This window comes from Glycine soja, chromosome 18 (assembly GCF_004193775.1).
Source record: "Glycine soja cultivar W05 chromosome 18, ASM419377v2, whole genome shotgun sequence".
In the NCBI taxonomy this organism is placed as follows: Eukaryota; Viridiplantae; Streptophyta; class Magnoliopsida; order Fabales; family Fabaceae; genus Glycine; species Glycine soja.
The window spans coordinates 46,028,958-46,053,983 of NC_041019.1; the positions used below are offsets into that span (position 1 = coordinate 46,028,958).

The window sequence follows — 25,026 nt, forward strand, 5'->3', positions numbered from 1 at the left end:
TCCATTTAAGACAGAATTTCCATTATATATAATACTACATATATATGTATATTAATTCCCTCAATACACCAAAGCAGTGTCAATTAATTAGTTTGCCTCTGCAAATTTCATATTGGGAACTGTTTGTTATAAGGGTAATCCCTCAAACTAATTATTGATCTAATACATGGAATATATATAGTTGAAACTTGAAAGGAGGCAAAAGTCTAGACTTGGACGCATAACTTTTGTTACTATTATTTATTTATCTAGACAACCGTGTTTCTTATGCAAAGATAGCGGTTAGCTAGGTTTCAATTCTTTCATTTCATGAGACACACAACAACAACACTCACGGACGAGAAGAGATGTTAATGTTTCTAACACGGTTATTGACCCCTCTGTGGTGTTTAGGAACCGTGATAGTGAGCACCCCGTTATCCATATAGGCCTTAACATGATCCACCATGGAATTCTCAGGCAAAGTGAGGCGCTGAACGAACTGTCCACTGGAGAGCTCGACGCGGTGCCAGCCTCCCCTCTGCTCCTCCTTCTCGACGCTCTTCCCGCACACGATGCAGAGCACCCGGTCGTCGTCGACCTCCACGCGCACGTCGTTGCGCTTGTAGCCCGGGAGGTGCGCATTGTAAACGTGCGCCTCCGGGGTCTCCTTCCACTCTATGAGGGCGGTGTTGAGCACCGGCGAGGAGTCACTGGGGAAGGACATGAAGGGGGGTGGGTGGTGGGGCTGGGAAACTCCCAGAGGGTGGTGATGGTCCTGGGCCTGGTAGTGGTCCCACGTGGGTTGGTGGGGTGGCGGGTCGTTTCTTCTGCGGCCGAAGAAGCCACCGGAGGAAAGGAGGGACATTTTTTTTTGTGTGGGTGTGTGTCGGGTTGAGTTAGTGTTGGTGAAGTTGTTGTGATGGTGGTGAAGAATTAGATGCTATTTGTGGGCTAGGTGCATGAAGAAGCACTTATTTATAGGTAGGGATTGTTTTTGGGTGATCCCATGCATGTATCTTTTGGCAAAGTGTAATAGTATTAGGAAGGATCTAGTTTAGTGGTTGATCAAGATGCCTGCTTGTTATAAATTCTATATTGTTTTGTCTTTAATTTCATTAAATAAAAATGTCGATTATTTCTCATAATCTTTTGGTAAAGTGAAAAATAAATTTTCATTATTAATATTTATTTAAAAGGTTTATTTTCTAATAGATATTATTTTGTATATAAATTTGTAATTGGATCCTTGGTTAGGAAGAAATTAATAGGTAGTGTCGGATTGTAAGCTGCTTATGATTTCGATCAATCTTTTAAGTAACATGTATTTAAGATTTTAAATTTTAAGAGAAAAAATTTAATAATACTTGATTATTTAAGTGTTATGGAGATATTGATCGGTATCATGGACCAGGTATAATTTAGGACCACCTAACAATTTCTTTAAGTCAATGTTGAAGTTAAAGTTTAATTTTGAAGATCCAAGATTATAAATGTCAATAATCAATTTTACATACCACAAAAAAATCAGGAATAATAAAAATTGATATTTACATAATTTGATATTTTTAGGCACAAGTACAATTAATTATGTTTCAATCTCATTGAGTCTCTGTATCTATACTATCATTACATGTGTGTGTTGATTTAAATAATTTGTGGCTTGATTATTTTTTTCTTAGGTTAGAGATCAACAGATGTCCTCCAACTCATCGAATCAAAGACTAATCATGCTTGTGATGTGTGATTCTACTTGTCTAAGAAAATTTTGCATAATAAAAAAATCAAACATGAGTTCTCTCATTAAATATATTGATCATCCACGTATGAATCCAATTTGATCTTAAACCTTTGTGTTAATCTTATGAGTCATTAGTGGGTTGATTTGGTTTAGAAGGTTATCTTAAATCAATAAATAAATTCCAATATAGCTGACAAAAATATTGTTTTTTCTGTAAAAAAAAATCCAATAATAATAATAACATTAAAAAATACATATAAAATCTTTATAAAATTTCTTGTTTATTTAGTTTGTTACATATTTTATTTTATTTATAACATAACAAGAGAAATTAAAAATTTTATTATATAAAATATAATTATAAAATATTTGTTTAATTAGAAGGAATGACATTAATTCTAGTATAAGTAAGGATGAGGGGTTAGGTTTGAGCCCGTCCAAGAACATCTCTAGGAAAATATTACATTTATGCAAGACTATGAATATTCTTGTACAGAATTCAGATCATTATTAAAGTTATGTTTCATAAAACTAGATGAAAATTTATTATTTTAAAAAAAAAAACTAGCTAAAAAGTTAGTTGAAAATTAAAAAAATAGAAAGCTAACACAAAATCTAGAAATTTATCTTATTAAATCATAAATATTTCGTAAAATTATATGTTAAATGAGCTAAAAAATATAAAATTATAAAAATAGACATATTTATGTAATGATTTTATATTAATTTTAATTTAATTTTATTGATAAAAAATATATTTTGTGGTATTTATAATTTAGTATTAAATTAGTCTTTAAAAATTATAGCCTTCTTACGTATAAGATATCCAAAAAAAATGAAACTACATAAACTTATTATATATCACTGTACTAAAAGGTAAAATTGAAAAAATAATATCAAATGTAAAAAAATAAGGTTAAAAATAATAAAATTTTACCTTAAATTGAAAAGGAAATCTAATAAATGTTCAAGAATAAAAAGGAAATAAATATAAAAAAACTAAAAGCTAGAAAGTAATATTTAAAAAAAAATCTAAAAGTTACTAAAAAAACTCGTTTATCAAACAAGTTTTTTAACTAACAAAAATAAATTAAAAGCTATATGAATTATCTTGCCAAGATCACTCTTTGAAGATGAAAATTGATAGCTAAAACGTTTTATTTTAGTTTATTAAGTTATAAGTATTTGGCAAAATTATCTTTTAAGATAACTGAAAAATGTAACATTTTAAAAAAGGAAATAAAAAAAATTAGAAGTTAAAAAATAACATTTCAAAAAATTCTAGAAGTTACTAAAAAATACTCGTTTATTAAACAATCAAACAAACTTTTTTAACTAAAAAAAATAAATTAGAAACTAACTAAAATATCTTGTCAAAATCACTCTTGGAAGACAAAAACTGATAACTAAAACATTTTAAGTTAATATATTAAGTCATAAGTATTCAACAAAACTATCTTTTGAAATAACTGAAAAATGTAATTTTAAATTATTTTATGAATAAAAATATATTTTGAGATGTTATAATTAGTTTTTTTATTTAATTTTAAACTCTTGTAATTTCTTTTATTTATAGATAAATTATTTTCATTATGTTTCAAAAATCTATTAAATTTTGTATATTATATTACTCACAAAACAATAGTGGCTAATAATAATCATTGAAGAACATTTTTTTTTTCATGATTGGTGCAAAGTATTTCTAATCTCTTAGCTTAAGACATATGATTATTTGTCAACTATACTATATATTAGTGTTAACATATATAGTTGATAACACTGCTATTAGGTGAATTTTATGGAACTTTTGTTATATGATTTGAATTTTATTTATTATTTAGTGAAATTTGTATGAATTCTACTTTAAATGTGATGCTAGCTAGCATTCTTGCTAGGATAAGAACGGGGTTTATATGATTTATTATGAATACATTGTGTATGGTTGTTATGGTGCACGTCTTGAATTTCGTCAATATCATTGAGAATCTACTTTGCGCTATGATGGAACTATGGAACAATCACAAAGGCACATAAAATTTGAAATGCTGCAGAATATATGATCATATATGGTTGGTAGCAAGATGGAGGTTCCTTTTTAAGGTCCACCGATCAAGTTGTTTCATTTTAATATTCCAGCATTTAGCTATTTAGTAATGTTTTTATATGGTTTAAGCAACGGGAAAATTGCAGGTGTGCATGCGTTAATTCTTATCAGAATATGAAGCTGATTCTGTTGTAATCTGGAAGCTAATCAAGCATATATCCCATTCTGACCCTATCTGATTAAAAAATATCTATTTGTTAAGATGAATGAATAGTACAAGAGAAATTCTATTCAAGTGAATAGGTAATTTAGTCATTGAGATTGTACTCATTTTGCATATTAGTCCCTAACTTAATGTTAAATTCAAAATAGTTCCTATCTTTGTATAAGTGCTGCAAAATAATCCTTCCGTTAAATTTTAAAGTAACGCCGTTAATGAGGTCAATTTTAGTGTCACATAGACTATCCAATGTGGCACTAAAAGATGACGTGGCATGACACGTGAACGTGCCTCCTAAAAGATGTCACGACATTTGATGATAACAAAACGAGTAAATAGGTGATTTAGTCCCTGACTTTGTATCCTTGTTGCATATTAGTCCCTAACTTAATGAAAAATTCAAAATAGTCCTCATCTTTTACATAAGTGTTGCAAAATAGTCTCTAACTTAAAAGATGTCAGAAATCGTGCTTAAAGTGTCCATGCATTGTGAAGGTTGTGTCTTGCACAATTTCTTGCGGCGTAGATTCCTCTTTGGATTCCTTGTCATCTTTTGATTCCTTTGGTTTTTTCTCTTCTTCTTTATTTTCTTCTTCCTTTGCTTTTTTTCTCCTCCACTTTGTTTTTCTCTTCCTATTCAGAACACAAAATAAAATCAAAACCCGAAATGATACACTGAGGGTAATTGAAGAAAAAAAAAGAGGAAAAGAGAATGGTTATGCAGACATCGTCCATTGGTGTTGACAACTACAGAGGTTGTTGCTGTGAATTTTTGGTTTTTTTTATTTGTGCAAGTGTGTATGAGTTCTTTTTCGTATATATGCCTCAATTGGTTCAGAACCATCAAATTTGAAGAAGCCACTCATTATATCATCATCAAATGGCGTGGCACTAAAATTGACCTCACTAACAACATTACTTTAAAATTTAACGGAAAGACTATTTTGCAATATTTATGCAAAAGATAGGTATTAATTTGATTTTTTTAATAAGTTAGGCACTAATATGCAATAGGGGTACAATGTCAGGGACTAAATTGTCTATTTACTCGTTTTGTTATCATCAAATGATGTGGCATCTTTTAAGAGACACGTTCACGTGTCATACCACGTCATCCTTTAGTGCCATGTTGGATAGTCCACGTGACACTAAAATTGACCTCACTAACGTCATTACTTTAAAATTTAACGGAATGACTATTTTGCAACACTTATGTAAAGATAGAGACTATTTTGAATTTAACATTAAGTTAGAGACTAATATGCAAAATGAGTATAATCTCAGGGACTAAATTGCTTATTCACTCAATTCTATTCTTAGAATTCTTTGTTTTTCTATATCTATAAAAAAAAACTGACAGAATTCTATATCTATAATTAGGAGGAAGAAAAATATTGTGATAAACTAACTCATGTGACAAAGAGAAATACAAGACAACAAAAGCTATAAAATAATGTTATAAAATATATTAAGAATAATGTAATTTATTAAATAATTACTTGGCGGGTCTAGTGATAATGTGATAATTTGTTGTCTAAAATATCTAATTAAATACATTTGAATTAATTAATAATTATATATAAGGTTGGTAGATATTTTATAATTAATTAAGTAATGAATGTAAATTATTATAAATCTTATGGTACTAAGTTTGACTCCTTTCTTTGAAAAAAGAAAGATTATGATCCAAAAAATTAAAAGAAATTCTTTTCATTCCTCTTGTTAGAAATCTTGAATCTTTAACCCTTATATTAGTATTTTTTATTCTTTATACGAAAGTCAAAATTGACAGGTTTATATTCCATAACAATAATCCAAAAGTCCTAAGATCACAATATGTTTAATTATTAAAGATTAGATAAAATATTAATTGGAATTTGTAGTTAGTTTTTTATCTAAGTATTCTTGAACAATTGCTGTAAGATCTATGCAGCTATTCATCACGAACTACCAACAAACAATGTAGTTGGTGGCCTTATAGTTCTTCCTCAATCAAAGTCTTCTTATACCTCAATCAAACCTGGGTAACTTTCAGATAGGTAGAAGAGAAACTATTATGTGACAACTCGGTATATTGGGGATCATAACTTTCTTATAACATGTTAACATAATATGATTCTCTTATCTCTTAATGGATCAACATTGACATGCATTTGGTCATTTAAGCCCATATCACTTTATTTAGTAGTCTAATAGATTCACTTAATTGACCACATAAAATAAAGCTCACTAAGGATAAATAGCCAATATAATTGTTTTACAATACTAACTCACATTAATTATTAAAATATAAAATTCCAACAATCTCTCACTCGGGTTACATATTGTAGCAATTATATCACAATTCATTTGTCGCACATTCATACATTATTTATCTTTAAACTTTTACTTTAACAAATGGTTCATTTCATGTATCAATTATGGAATCACTGTGGCTTTCGTCTCTACAACAAATGTGACTAGACCATAATGATCATCACATTAATACATTCAATGACATAGATCAATATGAATGAGCATCATGGAAATTACATGAAATTTGATTTGAATCATTTATATTTTCAACCGGTCCAACTTAAGTCTTTAACAAGATCAATCTAAAGTCCTTAAGTGCAAGTTAAATATTGCATATAAATAAACAAATTTAATAATAAACTTGTCACCCTTAATCTTTATTTTAGCAGAAAATAAAATACATGAAATATACATGAATCCAAACATAGAATAGAAAGACTCTCACTAAACCAAGGCAACAATTGAAATAACACCACACAAACAATATGCTCATGCTTAAAGTATCAACCATTAGTTAGCATATTGTCTTTTCCTATATGTTCTATAAATGTATTTATTTTCTAAATTCTTTCTTTAACAACCAAATATTTTATATTAACAATCTTTGACTTGGTGGAACTTGTTGTTGGAGTATAACACTGTTGAATCATTACCACAATAAATACTTAATGGTCTCTTAAATTTGGTGACAACAGGCAAGCTAGTGACAAAATTTAGCAATCATATCTTTTGGTTTGATGCCTCATAAGAAGATATTAACTCCACCACCATGGTTAAAGATGTATCTTAGCATGGAATGAATGTAATTTGGGCATCCCACAAAATTGGAATCAAAATACCTAATGATCTTTAAACTTTCAGACTTCTGATAAGTAAACATGTTATTTTTTGTTCTTTTCAAATAGCGCATTATATGTTTTACTACTTTCTAGTGTTGTATACTTAGATTACTCATACATCTATCTAGGACTCCCACTAAAATGCTATGTTAGAACGAAAACAAACTTAAGCATACATAAAACTCCCCACAACTAAAGCATTAGAAATTTTTTGCTTTTATTCTTTTATAAGATTACTAATAGGACATTGTTTGAGACTAACTTATCTCTTTTGCAATAAGTATATCTTCTGGTTTACTATCTTTCATATTGAATTTATTAAAAACTGTATATGTATAACTATTTTGTGATAGTAAAACTATATATCATGGCTAGCAAGATGTCATCAACATATAATACCAAAAATAAAAATGTACTCCCACTGAACTTTTGGTATATGCAATCATCAATCAAATTTGCCTCAAAACTGCAAGAGGTAATCTCAATGAGCTTTGTAACACCATTGACAGGAAACATATTTAAGGCCATAAATAGATTTTCTTAGTTTCTATATCATAAATTGTGGATCACCTTAAACAAAGTTTTCTAGTTGCACCATATAAATTGTTTCATCAATGTTTCCATTTAGAAACACAGTCTTTAAATCCATCTAATGTAACTCTAAATCAAAATGAGCTATTAGTATCATTATAATCCTAAAAGAGTCTTTCTAAGAAACCAAAGAGAAGGTCTCTTCATAATCGATGTCTTCATTTTAAGTAAAGTATTTGGTAACAAGACATGTTTTATATATCTCAATTTACCCTTTGAATCCCTTTCGTTATAGATGTCCATTTACAACCTCTGGGCTTCACACCTTCAGGAAATTTGATTATATTTTGAATGTCATTATCAACCATCAATTTTATCCCATCATTCATCAATCCACTTTTGAGTGTCAGGACATCACACAACTTGACTAAAGTTAATCATATCTTCTCCAATCAACCCATTGTCATATTTATGTTCTTAAAAAAATACAACATGATCATTCTAAAGTGCATTTCTCCTTTCTTTAGTAGATCTTCTTTATGGCGTTTCTTGAGGTTGTTGATTTTGAATTATAAGTGGGGCTTGAAGAGGAATCTCAGTGTTGTCTTATCCTTGAATGCTGTCAGGAAGAACATCATTATTAGTCACCGGATCTGTTTCTTGAACAATAGTAAGTACAAAGAGTTATCTATTATCAATAACATGTTATTCTTTAAAGTCAACATTCATGTTTCCTTCCCCTCCAAACTCAACTTTCTCAAGGGATCTTGCATTCTCATCTCAAAGAAGGATCTTATAGTGGGATTGTAAAACTTATACCTACAAGAGCATTCAATGTAACCAAAAAGGTAGAAATTAATTATCGTTAAGTCGGGCTTACCTTCTTGCAACCAATGAGGCCTTGCTTTAGTTAGACATCCCCAAATGTGCATGTGCCTAACGTTTGGATTTTCCCAATCTATAACTATAAGGGGTCATTAGTGTCTACTTTACTCGGTACTCTATTGAGGATATGAACTACAATCTTTAATGCTTTTCTCCAAAAGGACTCTGGTCGAGAATTATCACTAATTATACTTCTTACCATATCCTTAAGAGTTTAATTTTTTCATTATGTACAACTCCGTTCATGCTAGGTTTGTCTAACATTGTATATCATAGAACAATTCCACACTCATTGAGGAAAATCATGAAGAGCTCTAGACGTTGTTTACCTTATCCATCATATCTACCCTAGTATTTACCACCATGGAAAAATTTTACATCCTTAATTTTCTTTCATAGTTGAAGTTCAACTTCATCTTTGAAAAACTTAAAATGTCTAAAGACTTAAGACTTTTCATTAAACAAAGAGTAATCAATCGTCTATGAACTTAACATACCTTTGCCCATTCCATGAATTCATAAGAAAGAGACCAAAAATATCCTTATGTATTTGTTCAAAGACATCCTTAGCTCTTTTGGCACCAAAATCCATTTTGTTTGTTTATTTACTCTTACACCTAAAGCAAACTTGAAATCTAACAAATTTAAGGGTTCAAGAATTTCCTCCAACAGAAGCCTCTCGATTTTCTAGTTAGACATATGGCCTAAGCTCTTGTGTCATAGAGTGGTGAAATTCTCATTTAGTTTACATGTCATACCGTGACAATCCTTTTGCAATGTTTCATTATAGCAACACTCGATGTCAATTAAAAATCCGTAACCAACAACATTTGAATCATAATAGAGACTAACCCTATTATTTCCAAATGGATAAGAATAACTAGCTTTGTCCAAAATAGAAATTAAGTTTCCTCTAAATGACAGTGCAACATATGTCCCAAACAAATTTACATGAAAAGTTGTTAAGAACAACCTAAAAGTTCCTATACCTTCAACTATAACTTTACTTTCATTCCCTATGTAAATAAATTTTTTAGCATCACTTGGCAAATGACTCCATAGGCAACCGTACAAAAATATACTTATGTGAGTAATAACACCAGAATCTATCCACCAAATATCTTTGGGTACAAAAATTAAATTAACTTTAAAACAAAAAAAAATGAGAAGTTTACCTTTCTTCGCACACCAAACAATGTACTTAGAACACTTTTACTTCATATGTCTCACCTTCTTACAAAAGTAACAAGTAAACTGCTTATCTTGTTCTCCTGTCTCTATTCTAATTGAGAAAAATTTATGTAGTATCCTCGACTCTCTTCTTTTTCTTATTTAAAAAAAACTTAGTTTGATCCAGCATCATGATAAATAAAGTCTCATTAGAGTTTTTTGTAGTTAAAAAAAAAACACTCGAACAATTCCATGCAATTGAGAAAATTTTCAATTGACTCCTTTTAAATTGTAGGTTTGGGATTCCAAAAACATGAGTAGTGAAAATAAGAGTGGTAGCAGCAATTACTAAAGAGAGAACAATAAACTTTCGATGCACAATTAATCTTTATGGTAAATTTAAAGATTCAAACAAGATACCTAATACACCATTAATCATCAATCTTTGGATTGCAAAAACTATTTGCAAGTGATACTCTCAATACAATGATCAAACATTGACGATAAGTCCTATCAAACGATGATTGTCTTTAGACAGTTCATTACAAGTGTCTTTATAACATCAATTTTAGACCAACTAATATTATTTTTTGTAATTTTTTTAATACTTTGTTTGGTTTTACAATGAGCCAACCTGCAAATCAAAAGCAGAACTAGCATAGACAACATGTATAAGAATGGTATTGATTGATTGATATATATATATATATATATATATATATATATATATATATATATATATATATTCAAAATATTTTTGTTGAGTAAGAAGAGAGATGAGTCGAATTTGCTTAGTTAACTATTGTCTAGACTGCTCTATTAATTTCGTATGTCCTCTTTTATGAGCATATCTTATCCCTATGCTTGTAGTTTGTTTTCTTCTATTGTTAATAAATTCTATAAGTTTATAATAAAAGCTACAATATTGCAATATTTATATTGAAGTTATATAAACAGTGTATATAGTTAAGTAGTTATACCTGCCAGCTGCAAGCACGGTCATAAACCTGTTTTAATTCCTCAACAGTACTCATACTCACCAAAACTTTCCAAGCATCGAGCTTAAGAAAGTCCTCCAGAGTATCAACGTATTTAAGAAAGTCCTCACCTTCATTCATTAACTGCTCGTATTTCTTCTTGGATTTACATGGTTCAGTACGAAACACAATATAAGGCAAGGACAACCATGATCAGTTTTCTTTATTCTATTGGAAAGGATGATAGCAGCAGATAGAGATAAAATGTAAATTACTTTCTAGTATGTGATATACAATTGAAAATGATAATAATAATGAAATGCAGGAAAAAATACCAGCATACATGAAACTTCTACAAGGCTTATCAGAGTGATGCCCTTAGAAAAGGGGATCAGTCAAAAACAATTAACCAAATCTTCCACTTTAATTGTTTAAGGCGTAATATAAATATATATATATATATATATATATATATATATATATATATATATATATATATCAATGAATGATCAAGTTTTGTAGTACCGCGATCAGAGTTCAACTATTAATTAAACAAAACAAATTGCTGCCTTAAACTGCAAATAATAATAGTTTGTCCTAACTGACAACATTTTGTCCTTTGACAAAAGAAGAAATTTGATAAGAAAAAAGGGCTCTCCATTTGAGAGAACCATATGCATGCCTAAAATAGACAATTTGAAATCACCAATATCCATTTCATTTTGCTATTGCATCACCTATTACTACAGTTTCTTTCTTAGAAGAATTGAATGAATAAAGTATTAAACTTGTTAAAAACTCAATGCACTACAGACAAAAACAAAAACTAACAAGTATTTAAAAAATAATGACTTGGTACTACACGATTGACATCATTCTGTAACAAATTTCGCACCCACAGCCAATAAATGGCAACCATGAAAGCCAATAGTTACATATGAAACATGCAAAAATTATAAACAAGAAAAAAAGAATGGAAACATAAGAATCAAGAAACCTTTCTTTGCAGCTTTCGACACTCTGCCTGAATTGGTCAGCCTCTTGTGTCAAATACTGCCCAGAAAAATAACCACACTCCCTCCGTACCTAGAAAGAATTTAGTAAATAGAAAACGATTCACCCTCAATATTCATAACCGTTCCATTTAGGAACTATAATTGATAATAGATGATCATACTAGTAGTTGAAGTAATAAAATGTTATGCAAAAAGTTAAATACATGACAAAACAATGAAAGTATCAATTGAATTAAAGATCTTTATAGAATACCTGAATTTCAAATTTCCACGAGCTGAGAGTACTTGCAATAGTACTTCATGGCCGGATCAATGTCATTACAGCTAAGCAAGAAATGCATGTGTAATGCTCTAATGTGTGCCCATGCACAACCAACAGTATAATTGAAATCTAAGAAAGGAAAAATGAAAAATAAAATATACAGATACCTATAGTATTTAATGCTGTCAGGTCACAACTGTAATAAAAAATTAATAATGCAAAAGAATTATGTGTTATGAAGATTTTTATACTTTTACTCAACTTTTATGGCCATATAAAATTACAAACAACCAGTAGTTATACATGTATATTAAAGGGGCAAATAAGAAGCAAATAGTTACCAGCAAATATACAGCTCTCTAAGCAGTGGAACTATGAACTTCTGTTATGAGTTTTTCAACCTGTGGTGCCTTGATGAAGCAACAAGAGAGCTCAGCAAATCCATTCTTTCTTCCTAGATTCACTTGACAGGGGAATGAGAATAAGAAAGAAAAAAAGTTTGGGGATCATAGCCATCCATACACAAAGCTTATCCATTGTTAATTGTTTATGAAGTTTTTCTTTTTTTCTTCAGCCTAAGATTTTGAGAGAGATTATTTTGCAATCATAAAATACACACAGATAGGGAAACTTTTTACAATAATTTATTATGCATTTATTTTTAAACTATAATTTGTGTTCCCAATTTTTGGAGTTTATAGTACATTATACTTATCAGAAGTCTATCGTTGAACATTTCAGAATAAAGCCTAAAAAAGGTATTCTAAAGTTATTTCAAGGAAAACATCTCAGATTAGTGTCTTAACAGTGTTCGCTATTCCATCTCAAAAGCAAATAAAACTCTTAAAAACAATAACAAGCGCAAAAAATTAAACACAAAAAAAAGACATACCTTAAGTACTTTCTGCATCAAAGCAGCTTTCATTGATTACATCCGCACGTAGAACCAAAGCAGTTTTCATTGTATCAATCACAACTAAACCCATCAATGATCACTGACATAAACTCATCATGAAATGTGTAGCATGAAAATTACGTGAAGGTGGACTGTACACGTCTATTTTCAACTGGTCCTACTTTACCTCAATGAGATCATTTAATAACCTTAATGTAAAAAGTGTAATAACTGAATAATAAATCATATATATATATATATATATATATATATATATAAAACCAAATATATCCAAAAGTCAATGTATGCATACATAAAATCTAACATAGAACATAAAATACATAAAAGTGACTAATTCCCACTAAACCAAAGATTCCTGAAACTGTAAAACACCCATGTGAGCAACATGCTCATGAAAGACCTTGGGTGGAAGTCCCTTAGTAAGAGGATCTGCTATCATGGAGTTTGTCCCTAAGTATTCTATGGAAATTTGTCCACTCTGTACCTTTTCCTTAACAACTAGAAACTTGATGTCAATATGCTTCGACTTGGTCGAGCTCCTATTGTTGTTAGAATACAATACAACTGATTTATTGTCACAAACTTAAGAGGTCTTTCAATTCCTTCCACAATTTGCAGCCCTGTGATAAAAAATTTTAGCCATATTCCATGATTTGATGCCTCATAGCATGTCACAAATTCTGCCACCATAATGGATGAAGTAGTAAGGGTTTGCTTGGCACTGCGCCAAGAAACCGCACCACCTGCTAACATGAAAATGTAACCTGAAGTGGATCTCAAACTATCTAGGCATCCTACAAAATCTGAGTTAGAATACCCAGTGATCTCCAACTTATCTGACCTCTTATATGTGAGCATATAATACTTTGTTCTCTTCAAATACCTCATAACTCTTTTGGCTGCTTTCCATTGATTCATTCATGGATTGCTTAAATATCTGCCTAATACCCCAACTATGTATGCTATATCCAGATGCGTACATACTTGGGCATACATCAAACTCCCTACAGCTAATGCATAGGGAGTCTTCTGCATTTCCTGAATTTCCAAATTTCCTTTTGGGCACTGTTTGAGACTAAACTTGTATCCCTTAGCAATTAGAGTATCACCATATTTACATCCCTGCATACCAAACCTTTTAAGTACCTTTTCGATATAGGTCCTTTATGATAATCCTAGAATACCCCAAGATCGATCTCGATGTATCTGAATTCCTAATACAAAGGAGGCGTCACCAAGATCTTTCATTTCGAAATTTCTTGATAGAAATCTCTTGGTTTCGTGCAACATGCCTATATCATTAGTGACAAGCAGTATGTCATCAACATATAAGACCAGGAAAATGTACTTGCTCCCACTGAATTTGTGATACACACAATCATCAACAAGATTCATCTCAAAACCAAATGAGAGAATTACTTGATGAAATTTGTGGTACCATTGACGAGATGCCTATTTTAGCCCATAAATGGATTTTGTCAGTTTGCAAATCATATTCTTTGGGTCTCCTGACACAAAGTTTTCTGGTTGCACCATACAAATTGTCTAATCAATGTTGCCATTGAGAAATGTCGTCTTGACATCCATTTGATGAAGCTCCAAATCATAATGTGCAACAAGAGTCATGATTGTCCTAAAAGAGTCTTTCGATGAAACTGGAGAGAAAGTCTTTTTAAAGTCAATCCCTTCCTTTTGGGTATTACCCTTCGCCACAAGACGAGCCTTATACCTCTCCATATTACCTTTGAAACCCCGCTTGGTCTTAAATATCCATTTGCAACCAATGGGTTTCACACCTTCTGGTAATGGGACAAGTTCCCAAACCTTGTTGTCTTGCATGGACTTATACTCCTCATTCATTGCTTGAATCCACTTTTCTGAGTTGGAATCTTGCATGGCTTGATGGAAATTGACTAAGTCATCTTCCATCATACCATTATTTTCTTCATGTTCCTGGAGAAATACCACATAATCATCTAGAATAGCACTTCTCCTTTCTCTTGTAGATCTCCGCAAAGGTATTGGCTCATGAAGCATAGGTTCTTGAGGATCTTAAGTTTGTTCTTCATGAACGATCAAATTATCTTGAGTGGGGGATTCAATAACAATATCTTGTAAAGGTTCTGAATTTGCTTTATCAAAAGCAACTGTATGAATCGGTTTTGGAATTTTTACTGATTCTTCCTCTAAGACAATGTCTTTAACCTTATTCTCCCCCCAAACTCAATATCCTCAAAGTATGTGGCAGTTCTCGTCTCAAAAATTGTCTTTAATTTGGGATCATAAAATTTATATCCCCTGGATCTTTCAGAATAACTAATAAAGTAGTTGCTCACTGTTCGGGAGTCCAATTTCCTTTCATTTGGCTTATAAGGCCTTGCCTCAGCTGGACATCCCCATACATGAAAATGTTTCAGACTAGGCTTTCGCCCAACCCAAAGCTCATAAGGTGTTTTGGCAGCTGCCTTGGTTGACACTCTATTTAGAATGTAAGCTGCAATCTTTAGTGCCTCTCCCCGGAGTGACTCTGGTAAGTTAGAATGAAAAATCATGCTTCTTACCATATCCTTAAGAGTTTTGTTTCATCTTTCAGCTACGCCATTCAAGCTAGGTGACCCCGGCATGGTGTACTGTGGGACGATTCCACATTCCTCTAGGTACCTGACAAAAGGCTCTGGATGTTGTTCACCTGAACCGTCATATCTGCCATAGTATTCACCACCACGGTTAGATCTGACACACTTTATTCTTTTGTTGAGTTGATTTTCAACTTCAACTTTAAATGTTTCGAACACATCCAGAGATTGTGACTTTTCATGTATAAGAAACAAGTATGCATATCTGGAGTAATCGTTTATGAATGATATAAAATATTGTTGACCATTCCATGAAGGCGTATGAAATGGCCCACAAATGTCCATATGTATCAATTCCAAGACGTCTGTAGCTCTATATGCACCTAATTTCTTGCTTTTGGTATGTTTACCTTTAATGCATTCAACACAAACATCAAAGCTTGTGAAATCAATGGAATCCAAGATTCCGTTTGACACAAGTCGTTCAATTCTGTTCTTAGAAGTGTGACCTAAGCGCTTGTGCCATAATGCTCCTCAGTTTGTATTATCAATTCTACGCTTAGTACCACGCAATTTTGCATTAAATATAGATTATCATTAGCCAATAGTGAACCAGTTTCAACAATATCTGAATTGAAAGACAACCTAAACACATTGTTTCCAAATGATCACAAATAACCCAATTTGTTCAAATAAGAAACTAAAACCAAATTTTGTCTAAATGATGGTACAACAAAAGTGTCTTTCAAATCTAAATAAAAATCAGTACATAATAATAATCTAAAATGCCCTATAGCTTCCACCTTTACTGATTTACCATCTCCAATATAGATTCATCTTTCAGAATCAATTGGCTTTCGGTAGCTTAGGCAACCCTTTATTGAAACACTAATGTTAGTAGTGGCACCAGAATCTAACAACCAAGTGTTTCTAGGTACTGAAGCTAAATTGACCTTAGAGCATACTAAAGTAAGAAACATACCCTTCTTTGCACGCCAAACATGATATTTGGTACATTTCTTCTTTACATGTCCAGGCTTATTGCAAAAGAAACAGTTGTCACCTTGATTTTGTTTCTTTTGTGTTGGACCCTTAGCAGCTTCATTCTTGGGCTCTTTAGTTCTTTTTCTTTTGTCCTTGTCTTTAGAGGTACTCACAACATGAGCACTTTCAATCCTTTCTTGCTTCAGCCTCTCATCTTCTTGCACACAGTATGAAATGAGCTCATTAAGAGACCATTTCTCCTTCTAACAGTTATAAGAGATCTTAAACTGACTAAACTGTGAAGGTAGAAAAATTAGCACTAAATGAATAAGCAAGTCTTCTGATAGCTCAAGCTTTAGTGCCCTTAATTTTGAAGCAATATTTGACATTTCCATCATGTATTCCCTGACATTTCCTTTTCCTTGATACTTCATGGAAATCAAGTTTTGAAGGAGACTACTTGTTTCCGCCTTATCGCTTGCAAAGCGTTTTTCAATTTCAACAAGGAATTCCTTGGCACTAGTTATATCATTTGAAACAGTGCCCCAAAAAACCTCAGGAATGCCATGCTTAATGATCATAGGACTCATGCGATTTGAGTGATCCCACTTCTCATGAAGTTTCCTTTGTTCAGAGGTACTGGAATCCGTAAGAGAAGGGGGTTTCTCAATCCTTAATGCAAGGTCTAGATCCATGCAACCAAGAACAATTTGCATGTTCTCTTTCCAATCCTTAAAATTTGTACCATTAAGAATCGAAACCGAATTCATATTAGCAAATATAGAAGCAACAACTGAAAATATCAAAACAAATAATATAATAAGCTCACATAATAGTCATCAATGCATTTAAATAATGGTATATCTCATATCAAGATATCAACTCTTTGGACAATGATGTTAATTGCTAGTGATATCCTTATTGTAATGTTCAAACATTGATGATAAAAGCATATCAAATAGCAAACCCATCTTTTGATGTGACTTATTATTCACATGCAAAACCTCATAATTATCACACGTTTAACATCACAGGTGTGTGTGTAACTTAGTTAAATGGTAACTTTCCTTTGGGCCAATCATCATTCATATAAATAATCACACACGTTAACATTTAGCATTTCTCATGAACAATCTACACAAGAGAGGTCACTTACTTTGGTGATATCTTGATTCAATTAGCTCATTTAAATGCTGAATAATTAAAAGGATGTATCATAACTAAACTTTGAACATTGATGCACCAAATCCAAAATTAAAATGTTTCTTAAGTAAATTATTTTTAACTTTATTTATTTTAAATTTTAGAGGTCCCTGATTATTACTTTAATATATTGCAGCGGCCTCTAAAAGTAAGAACAAACACATAAATGATGCATTTAAATTTATACCAAATGCTTTATATCATTGTTCATTCCTCAGTAATGTGATAATCTTATTTGTTTCCTCAAAAACATTGTATCTAATATATGTATGTTGTCCAAACATCATACATGAATCAAGTATGGGTGGCTCTGATACCAAATGTTGGGATTCAATTCTGAATGTTGGGATTCAATTCTAAATGTTGGGATTCAATCAATCAGTCTAATTTGATTCTAACAGACAATCATCAATCCTAATCACATGCTTTCTATTCATGTAGAGAGAAATTATTGTACAAAGATGAATAGAACCCCTTTGTGTTCCCATACTCAAAATCATGATGAAAACTAGATGCGGAAGCGCACCTGGATTAGACATAATGGAATGATGACGAAAGATTGATCAGAAGATTAGTTTTATGATCTTCCAAATGTAGAGAGCCTTTTTCTTTTCTTTCTCTGAATTCTTGTCTACTGACGGGGATAAAGAGAAACATGAAACTGTGTACGCTTGCTCTCTACAAATGGGGACCATAATCTCTTAGATTGGTAACTACCATCGGTTACCCCAAATTTGATCATTATAATTTGGCCCCTCATCAAATTATAATATCACTGATGGTATCTACACAATTAGCCTTTCATGACATATATGTCCTTAGCCAAAATGGTCCTAACTCATTCAATTATATGATATATATATATGTATGTATGTATGTATGTATGTATGTATGTATGTATGTATGTATGTATGTATGTATGTATGTATGTATGTATGTATGTATGTATGTATGTATGTATGTATGTATGACCCAAAATTGCTCATGCATACAAAGTATGTTTTCATCAATTAGAGCTGCCATTGAAACATTCCGTGAACACTTTCCAAAGCCTCACATTGTACCTTCGGTTACACTCCTCATAAAATCCATAGAAGCACATTGAATCAAATGCAAGCATAAATTTATGACCCTGCAATAGGTTTATGTATCATAAAAATCGCCATATTAGTGTGCATCGCTGTAAGATATTCATAAAATGGAGCTTCTTGCTGGTCTACAACTTAAATTGTCTTAACTCTTATGAAGAAGTTTATGAATCCAATAGAATTCTGTGAATATAACTAGCAGCAATTAAGATAACAATTAACATACATGTAAAAAATATACATAAAATGCATATCATGTATATCATACTTGTTTTCCAATTGAAGCTGCATGGGAAACATTCATATCAACACTTAATTGATATAGAATTGGTAAAGCATACTCTGTAATAAATTATATACCAGCTTCCACCAAAAAAAAAATACCAACAGAAATGGCTTGTCAATCATAGTATATTAAGGTACTTGAATTGCAGAGGAAAAAAAATTCATGTTTCAGTATTTACAAATGAAAATTTGTGACACATTTGCTAGTACCATTGAGTAGTTTCAGTTTCATACTGAACAAATCCATCCACAAAACTTTTTCTTCGTAAAGTCCCCATGAAGATAATTAAGTTTCTAGAAAGATTCTTATTCGTGTTATAATCCATCCAGACTAAGATATTGGTTTGGTTCAATTGACAAAATATGAATAATAGGCGATGCTCGAGCTCCTTTCAAAATGGAATTCATACATTCGGCAAGGTTGGTAGTCATATGCCCATACCGTTTTCCTTAATCATAGGCCTGAGAGTCCATTTATTCTTGGGAATTTGATCCAACCAATTTGCTGCTCGTGGAAACTCTGATCGCATTGCGAGCAACTTTGCCTCAAGTCATGGTTTCCTCATCTCATATCCTATGGCAAAGGACAAAATAATGAGCAATAAATATAGTGAAAATGTAATAATGCAAGAATTTGATGCATGAAATGGTTAGAAGCTTACCCATAATGATGACTTATTTTTTTAAGTCAACATTTTTAAATTGTTTGTTAAAATTTGATGCAATGTGGCGAATGCAATACACAGAAGATACATTTAGTCATGTCCACCCAACTCGTTCTGATCACATAGTTGCAAGCAAATTGGTTCCCCTATCTGATATAATACGCAAATTTGGTTGAGGTGTAACATATCTCCTCAAATAATGCAAGAACCACATCCAAGTTTTTTTGCTATGGCTCTCAACAATTGCAAAAGCAAGTGAAAAAATGTTTTTACTATCATCTTGTCCAATGGCAATCAACAAAGTACCATGATATTTTCCAATTAAAAATATCTCATCTACTTGCACAATTGGCTTGCAATATATAAAGCCTGGAATGCATGGCTTAAAAGCCCAAAATACATGATTAAGAATCACCTTAGAAAACTCATCCTCACCATCCTCCATTGAAGTCGATGTTTTCTATCTAACAATTGTACCTGGCACAAAGTGTTGAGCAACTATCATCCATACAGGCAGATAATTATATGATTCTTCCCAACTTCCAAATGCAATATCAAGGGCTTTTTGTTTAACTGTCCAGACTTTTTTGTATGTCACAGTATAACCAAAGTGTTGTAGCAAGTCTGCAATCAATGTTTTGATTTGGATACCAGGATTTGTTTTCACTAAGTGAACAATATTATGAGCAATTACATATCAGTCTAACCTAACATGATCTTGTGATATGAGTGAAGTTTTGCAAGTATGAATTTTATTTATTTTCTTCATCTTCCACCTCCTGCGTATTTTGTTGAAGGATGCTCTCATCCTCCAATGACATACCTTACCATATTGATTACACTTAACAACATACTTGTCACTCTTGTTCTCTTGAACATCAAAATTAAATGAATGTAGAAAATGAAATTGCTTAATGGCATACACAGCTACTTGTTTTGATTCAAATATCATGCCTTCATAAAGGTCATTCATACTGTCATTTCCTCTGTTATGATAAGGATTTGAGTATTGTAGATCTTTTAAAAGTTGGCTATTAATAGTTTCAAAATATGAAGATGACTCACATTGACTTTAATTGCTTAGTTCTCCACTTTCGTGAACATGGTGCTCTTGATCCTTGTCATTAAAGTCACTAATATTATCTCTTATTATGGGTTCTTTACTAGCCATCTCTGAACAAATAAAAATGTAACTTATTAGTCAAAATGTAAATAATTTATGTATCTAACGTTAAATAAAAAACATATCGGGAAGATCGTAAGGAAAATGTGAAAATGAAAGATAAATAGTATTTTGTGAAATATGAAAGATCATGACGTTAAAGGAAAAGATTACGAGTGACATTGAGTGCCAGTCATCGTCCCTTTTATAATGAAGATGAAAGTCATACATTTTCCATGAATAGTGAATAGTATTTTAGCCTCCAGGACTTTCATTTGATGTATAGTACTTTTGCATTTAATTGAGTATAACTTATAACATTTTTGTATAAATAATAATAATAATTAAAACCTAACAAAATATTTACTTATAACATAAAAAATTTAATTAACTAAAACCCTAACAAAATATTAACTTATAATAAAAAATTTAAATAACTAAAACCCTAAAATAATATTAATTTATAACATTTAACATTTTTAATTAACTAAAACCCTAAGAAAATATTTACTTATAACAAAAAATTTAACTAAGTAAAACCCTAACAAAATATTAACTTATAACATATAACATTTTTAAATAACTAAAACCCTAAAATAATATTAATTTATAACATTTAACATTTTTAATTAACTAAAACCCTAACAAAATATTTACCTATAACATATAAAATTTTTAATTAAGTAAAACCCTAACAAAATATAAACTTATAACATATAACATTTTTAAATAACTAAAACCCCAAAATAATATTAATTTATAAAATTCAACATTTTTAATTAACTAAAACCCTAACAAAATATTTACTTGTAACATAAAATTTTTAATTAAGTAAAACCCTAAAAAATATTAACTTATAACAGATAACATTTTTAAATAACTAAAACCCTAAAATAATATTAATTTATAACATTTAACATTTTAATTAACTAAAACCCTAACAAAATATTTACTTATAACATATAAAACTTTTAATTAACTAAAACCCTAAAGTAATAATTACATATAACATATATTATTTTTTTTTAAAAAACTAAACATGATTTTAAAGTCAAGCCCTACCCAACGACTTATGAACTACAAAACCACCCACACCCTCCATCAAACGCTGAAGTCGTGACCATTATTACGACTTTGAAGTCGAGGCATATGCTACAACTTCTGAGTCATCTTACACGTCCCTACATGAAGAAAATATGCAACAAGCTTGTGAATGAATAATGGAAATAAGGAAATGTAGCAGGCTAGTGCACAGGGAAATAGGATTTAATAGCCATTTGGGGGGTGCAAACAGTAATCCCAATAATAAAATAGGATTTGAACCCAGGTGTACTGAGTGCTAATGAGTTTTTGTAACATTGGACTTTATTGTGGGAACAAGTTGTTTTTATAGGCCTGTGTAGATTTGTATCTTGAATTCTGGTTATGCTTCTAGAGCGATGGTGAAAACGGTGAAACAACACATAAAAATTAACATGTAATTTTATAATAATAATAATAATAATAAAATAATATTATATATTATAAGCTTAAATATATTTAAGACCCCCGATAAATGATCAAATTTTGTTATAGGTTCCTAATAATTTTTTTTTTGTTATTTTGAGTCTCTGATATATTAAAATTTTTATTTTAAGTTTTTGTCATCATCGTTAAGTGATGACATATCATCTTACAAAATAATCTTCTCAATTTTATCAATGATTGTTATGATATCACGCATCACATAGCTGACAACAAAGACTCAACAGAAGTTTTAATATATTAGAATCTCAACACAGCAAAAAAAAATATTAAAAACTCAAAATAAAATTCAATCATTTATTAATGACCTTAAATACATTTAAGTTTATATTATATTAGTATTAATTTATGTGGTTATGTACCACAAAGAACATGAATATATAATTAATGGTTATATCTTACATCATAATTATTGGTATATTCTAAAACAAAATAAATCATTAGCCAGTATCTGATCTATTAGGTGAAAATTTCATTCCTATAACCATTCACATTTTTACACCTCATGGTTAAGTTTGATTAAAACATTATTATTATTATTATTAAAGTGACAATCAAAATTGAACTTAGGTAAAATATGTAAAATTTTGTGCGTTTACCCAAATTCCACCATCAGCCCAACTTTAATAGGTAAACAAACACTATCAGCTTGTTTGTTTCGGGTGAAAGTTGAGGAGTGAAATTCTTTCATGGATGAAACAAAACGAAAGTGTTTCAGCTTTTCTGTTTGTTTCACCAATAAATGTGACGAAAGTTATAGAAAATTTGTGGATCATATCGTTAAATTTTTCACCTAAAAAATAAGGTAAACTTAAGTTGAAAGTGTTCCTCTAATTTGTTGAATTGTGTCTTCTAAAACAGTCCCTCAATTTTTTTATTGGAACATTGTGAGTATATTGTCTCGTCTGCATGTGTTTTTTTAGGAGGCTGTAATCAATTATGTTAATAGCATAATTGATTATGGGCAATTAAAAAACAAAAAAAAAAAGGTTTCCCAAGGACATATAATCGATTATGCCTTTGGTAATATTGGTATATAACAGATTATATGCCTATTAAATTAAAAAAATAAAAAATCTTTTCGTACAATAAAAATGATCAATTTTTTTCATGCTGGGGAAAAAATTGGAAGTGTATAAATGCTTAATTTTTGTTTTTTTCTTTTATTATTTATCTAATAACTTTAATTTAAATATTTTTTTCTTTTATTATTTATCTAATAACAATTTTATAAACAAAAATCATAAATATTTATGACTTCTACCTCCTAGGCTACATCTTCTAAAATTGAAGTGGTATAAAAATTTATGACTTATGATTATAGAGCCCAACTACTTTTATGACTTATTCTTAAATGAAAATTAATTAAAAAAATACTAAATTTAATAATTTTTTTAAAAAAAATTACCTCCTAATGATAAAAAAATCCTCATCTCTCTTTCATTCCTTTTCATTTATCACTATTAAACACAATGTCTTAAATTGAATTATAAAGTTATACTATGTGACATGACTTTTGTTAAATTATAAATTAATCCATGATCTCACTTTTTGCTTATTAAAATAAAATTAAAAGGTGGCAGCTCTATGGGACAACAAACTTTGCGGCTATCAAGTGTCATTTTATCGTTATACACGCATTAAAGTGAAACCTTTTTTTAAGTTGATTTTTTTTTTTGTTAAGAAAAAGTGAAACTTAAGGTCCCGTTTGGGATGATTGCTTTTTATTTTCAAATGTAATTTTTAAAATAAAATGCATTGAAAAAAGATGGAACTAAGTTAGTTTTTAACTTAATTTCAAAACAGTTTTATATTTATAACCAAAATCAAGAAAAAAATTTATGAATTTGATTTTTAGTATTATAAAACACATTCTAACCATCATCGCGCTTGCTATTGTCATTGTCATTGCCACACTGTCGCTACCACTACCATTGTTGATAACTGTTGATTATGAGTTGTTTTTTATAATAAAAATTAATGAAAATATCCTTAAAAATAATTATTTAGTAGTTATTCAAGTTTAATAGCTAAGAACTGATGTTTTTCCTATTCATGGCTTACAAAAGGAGGGATTAAAAGCCTAAAAGGTGAAGAAAATAAGCAAAAAAATTGAACAAGGCCTAGCCCATTGCGCGCTTAGCACGCAAGACATGCTCAACGCGAAAACAAGCGTTGGTGCTAAGCGAGGGAGAGGCGCGCTAAGCGAGAACACGCAGACCCAAGTCCACTCCAACAACTATAAAAAGAGAGTCGGGCCAAGGAGAAAAGACACACTGAGTCTAAGAGCACTCTAATATACACCCAAAGCCTGAGAACTCTCCCTTAGGGAATTCTTTCTTCTCTCTCATCATTTTCTATTCCCTTTTTCCATCCCTTCTCTTCCATCAGTTTCTAAACCCATTTTCAAGTGTAAAGCCCCTTATGGTTATGAGAGGCTAAACCTTTAGTTAGAGTTTGGCAGGCCTAAAAAGCCAAAAGATGTATTGTACACTTCATATTTATCAATCCAAACAGGTGTTTTCTTTCTTATTATCCTTCCTTACTTTTAATTTCATGCATTATTCATCCTTACATCATCTTTGGGGGTTAGGTGCTCGATAGAGGGTAATCCTTAATAGAAATACAAGGAAGATCTTGCATGCATCTGTTTTAGGAATTAGT

The 25,026-nt window shown here is 30.8% G+C and overlaps 2 protein-coding genes across 2 annotated transcripts; both read right to left on the reverse strand.

Annotated features, from left to right (window-relative positions):
• On the reverse strand, positions 1-940 carry LOC114394907 (18.1 kDa class I heat shock protein-like). Its single transcript, XM_028356591.1, has one exon. The coding sequence runs from the start codon at positions 845-847 to the stop codon at positions 332-334; it is 516 nt and encodes a 171-aa protein (XP_028212392.1). The 5' UTR covers positions 848-940; the 3' UTR covers positions 1-331.
• A 15,758-nt stretch (positions 941-16,698) lies between these two features.
• Positions 16,699-19,541, reverse strand: LOC114397313. Its single transcript, XM_028359383.1, has 2 exons — positions 19,454-19,541; positions 16,699-17,228 (listed from the first exon to the last, which is right to left on the reverse strand). Exons 1-2 carry the CDS (start codon positions 19,539-19,541, stop codon positions 16,699-16,701), a joined length of 618 nt encoding a protein of 205 aa, XP_028215184.1.
• Positions 19,542-25,026: the final 5,485 nt, after the last annotated feature.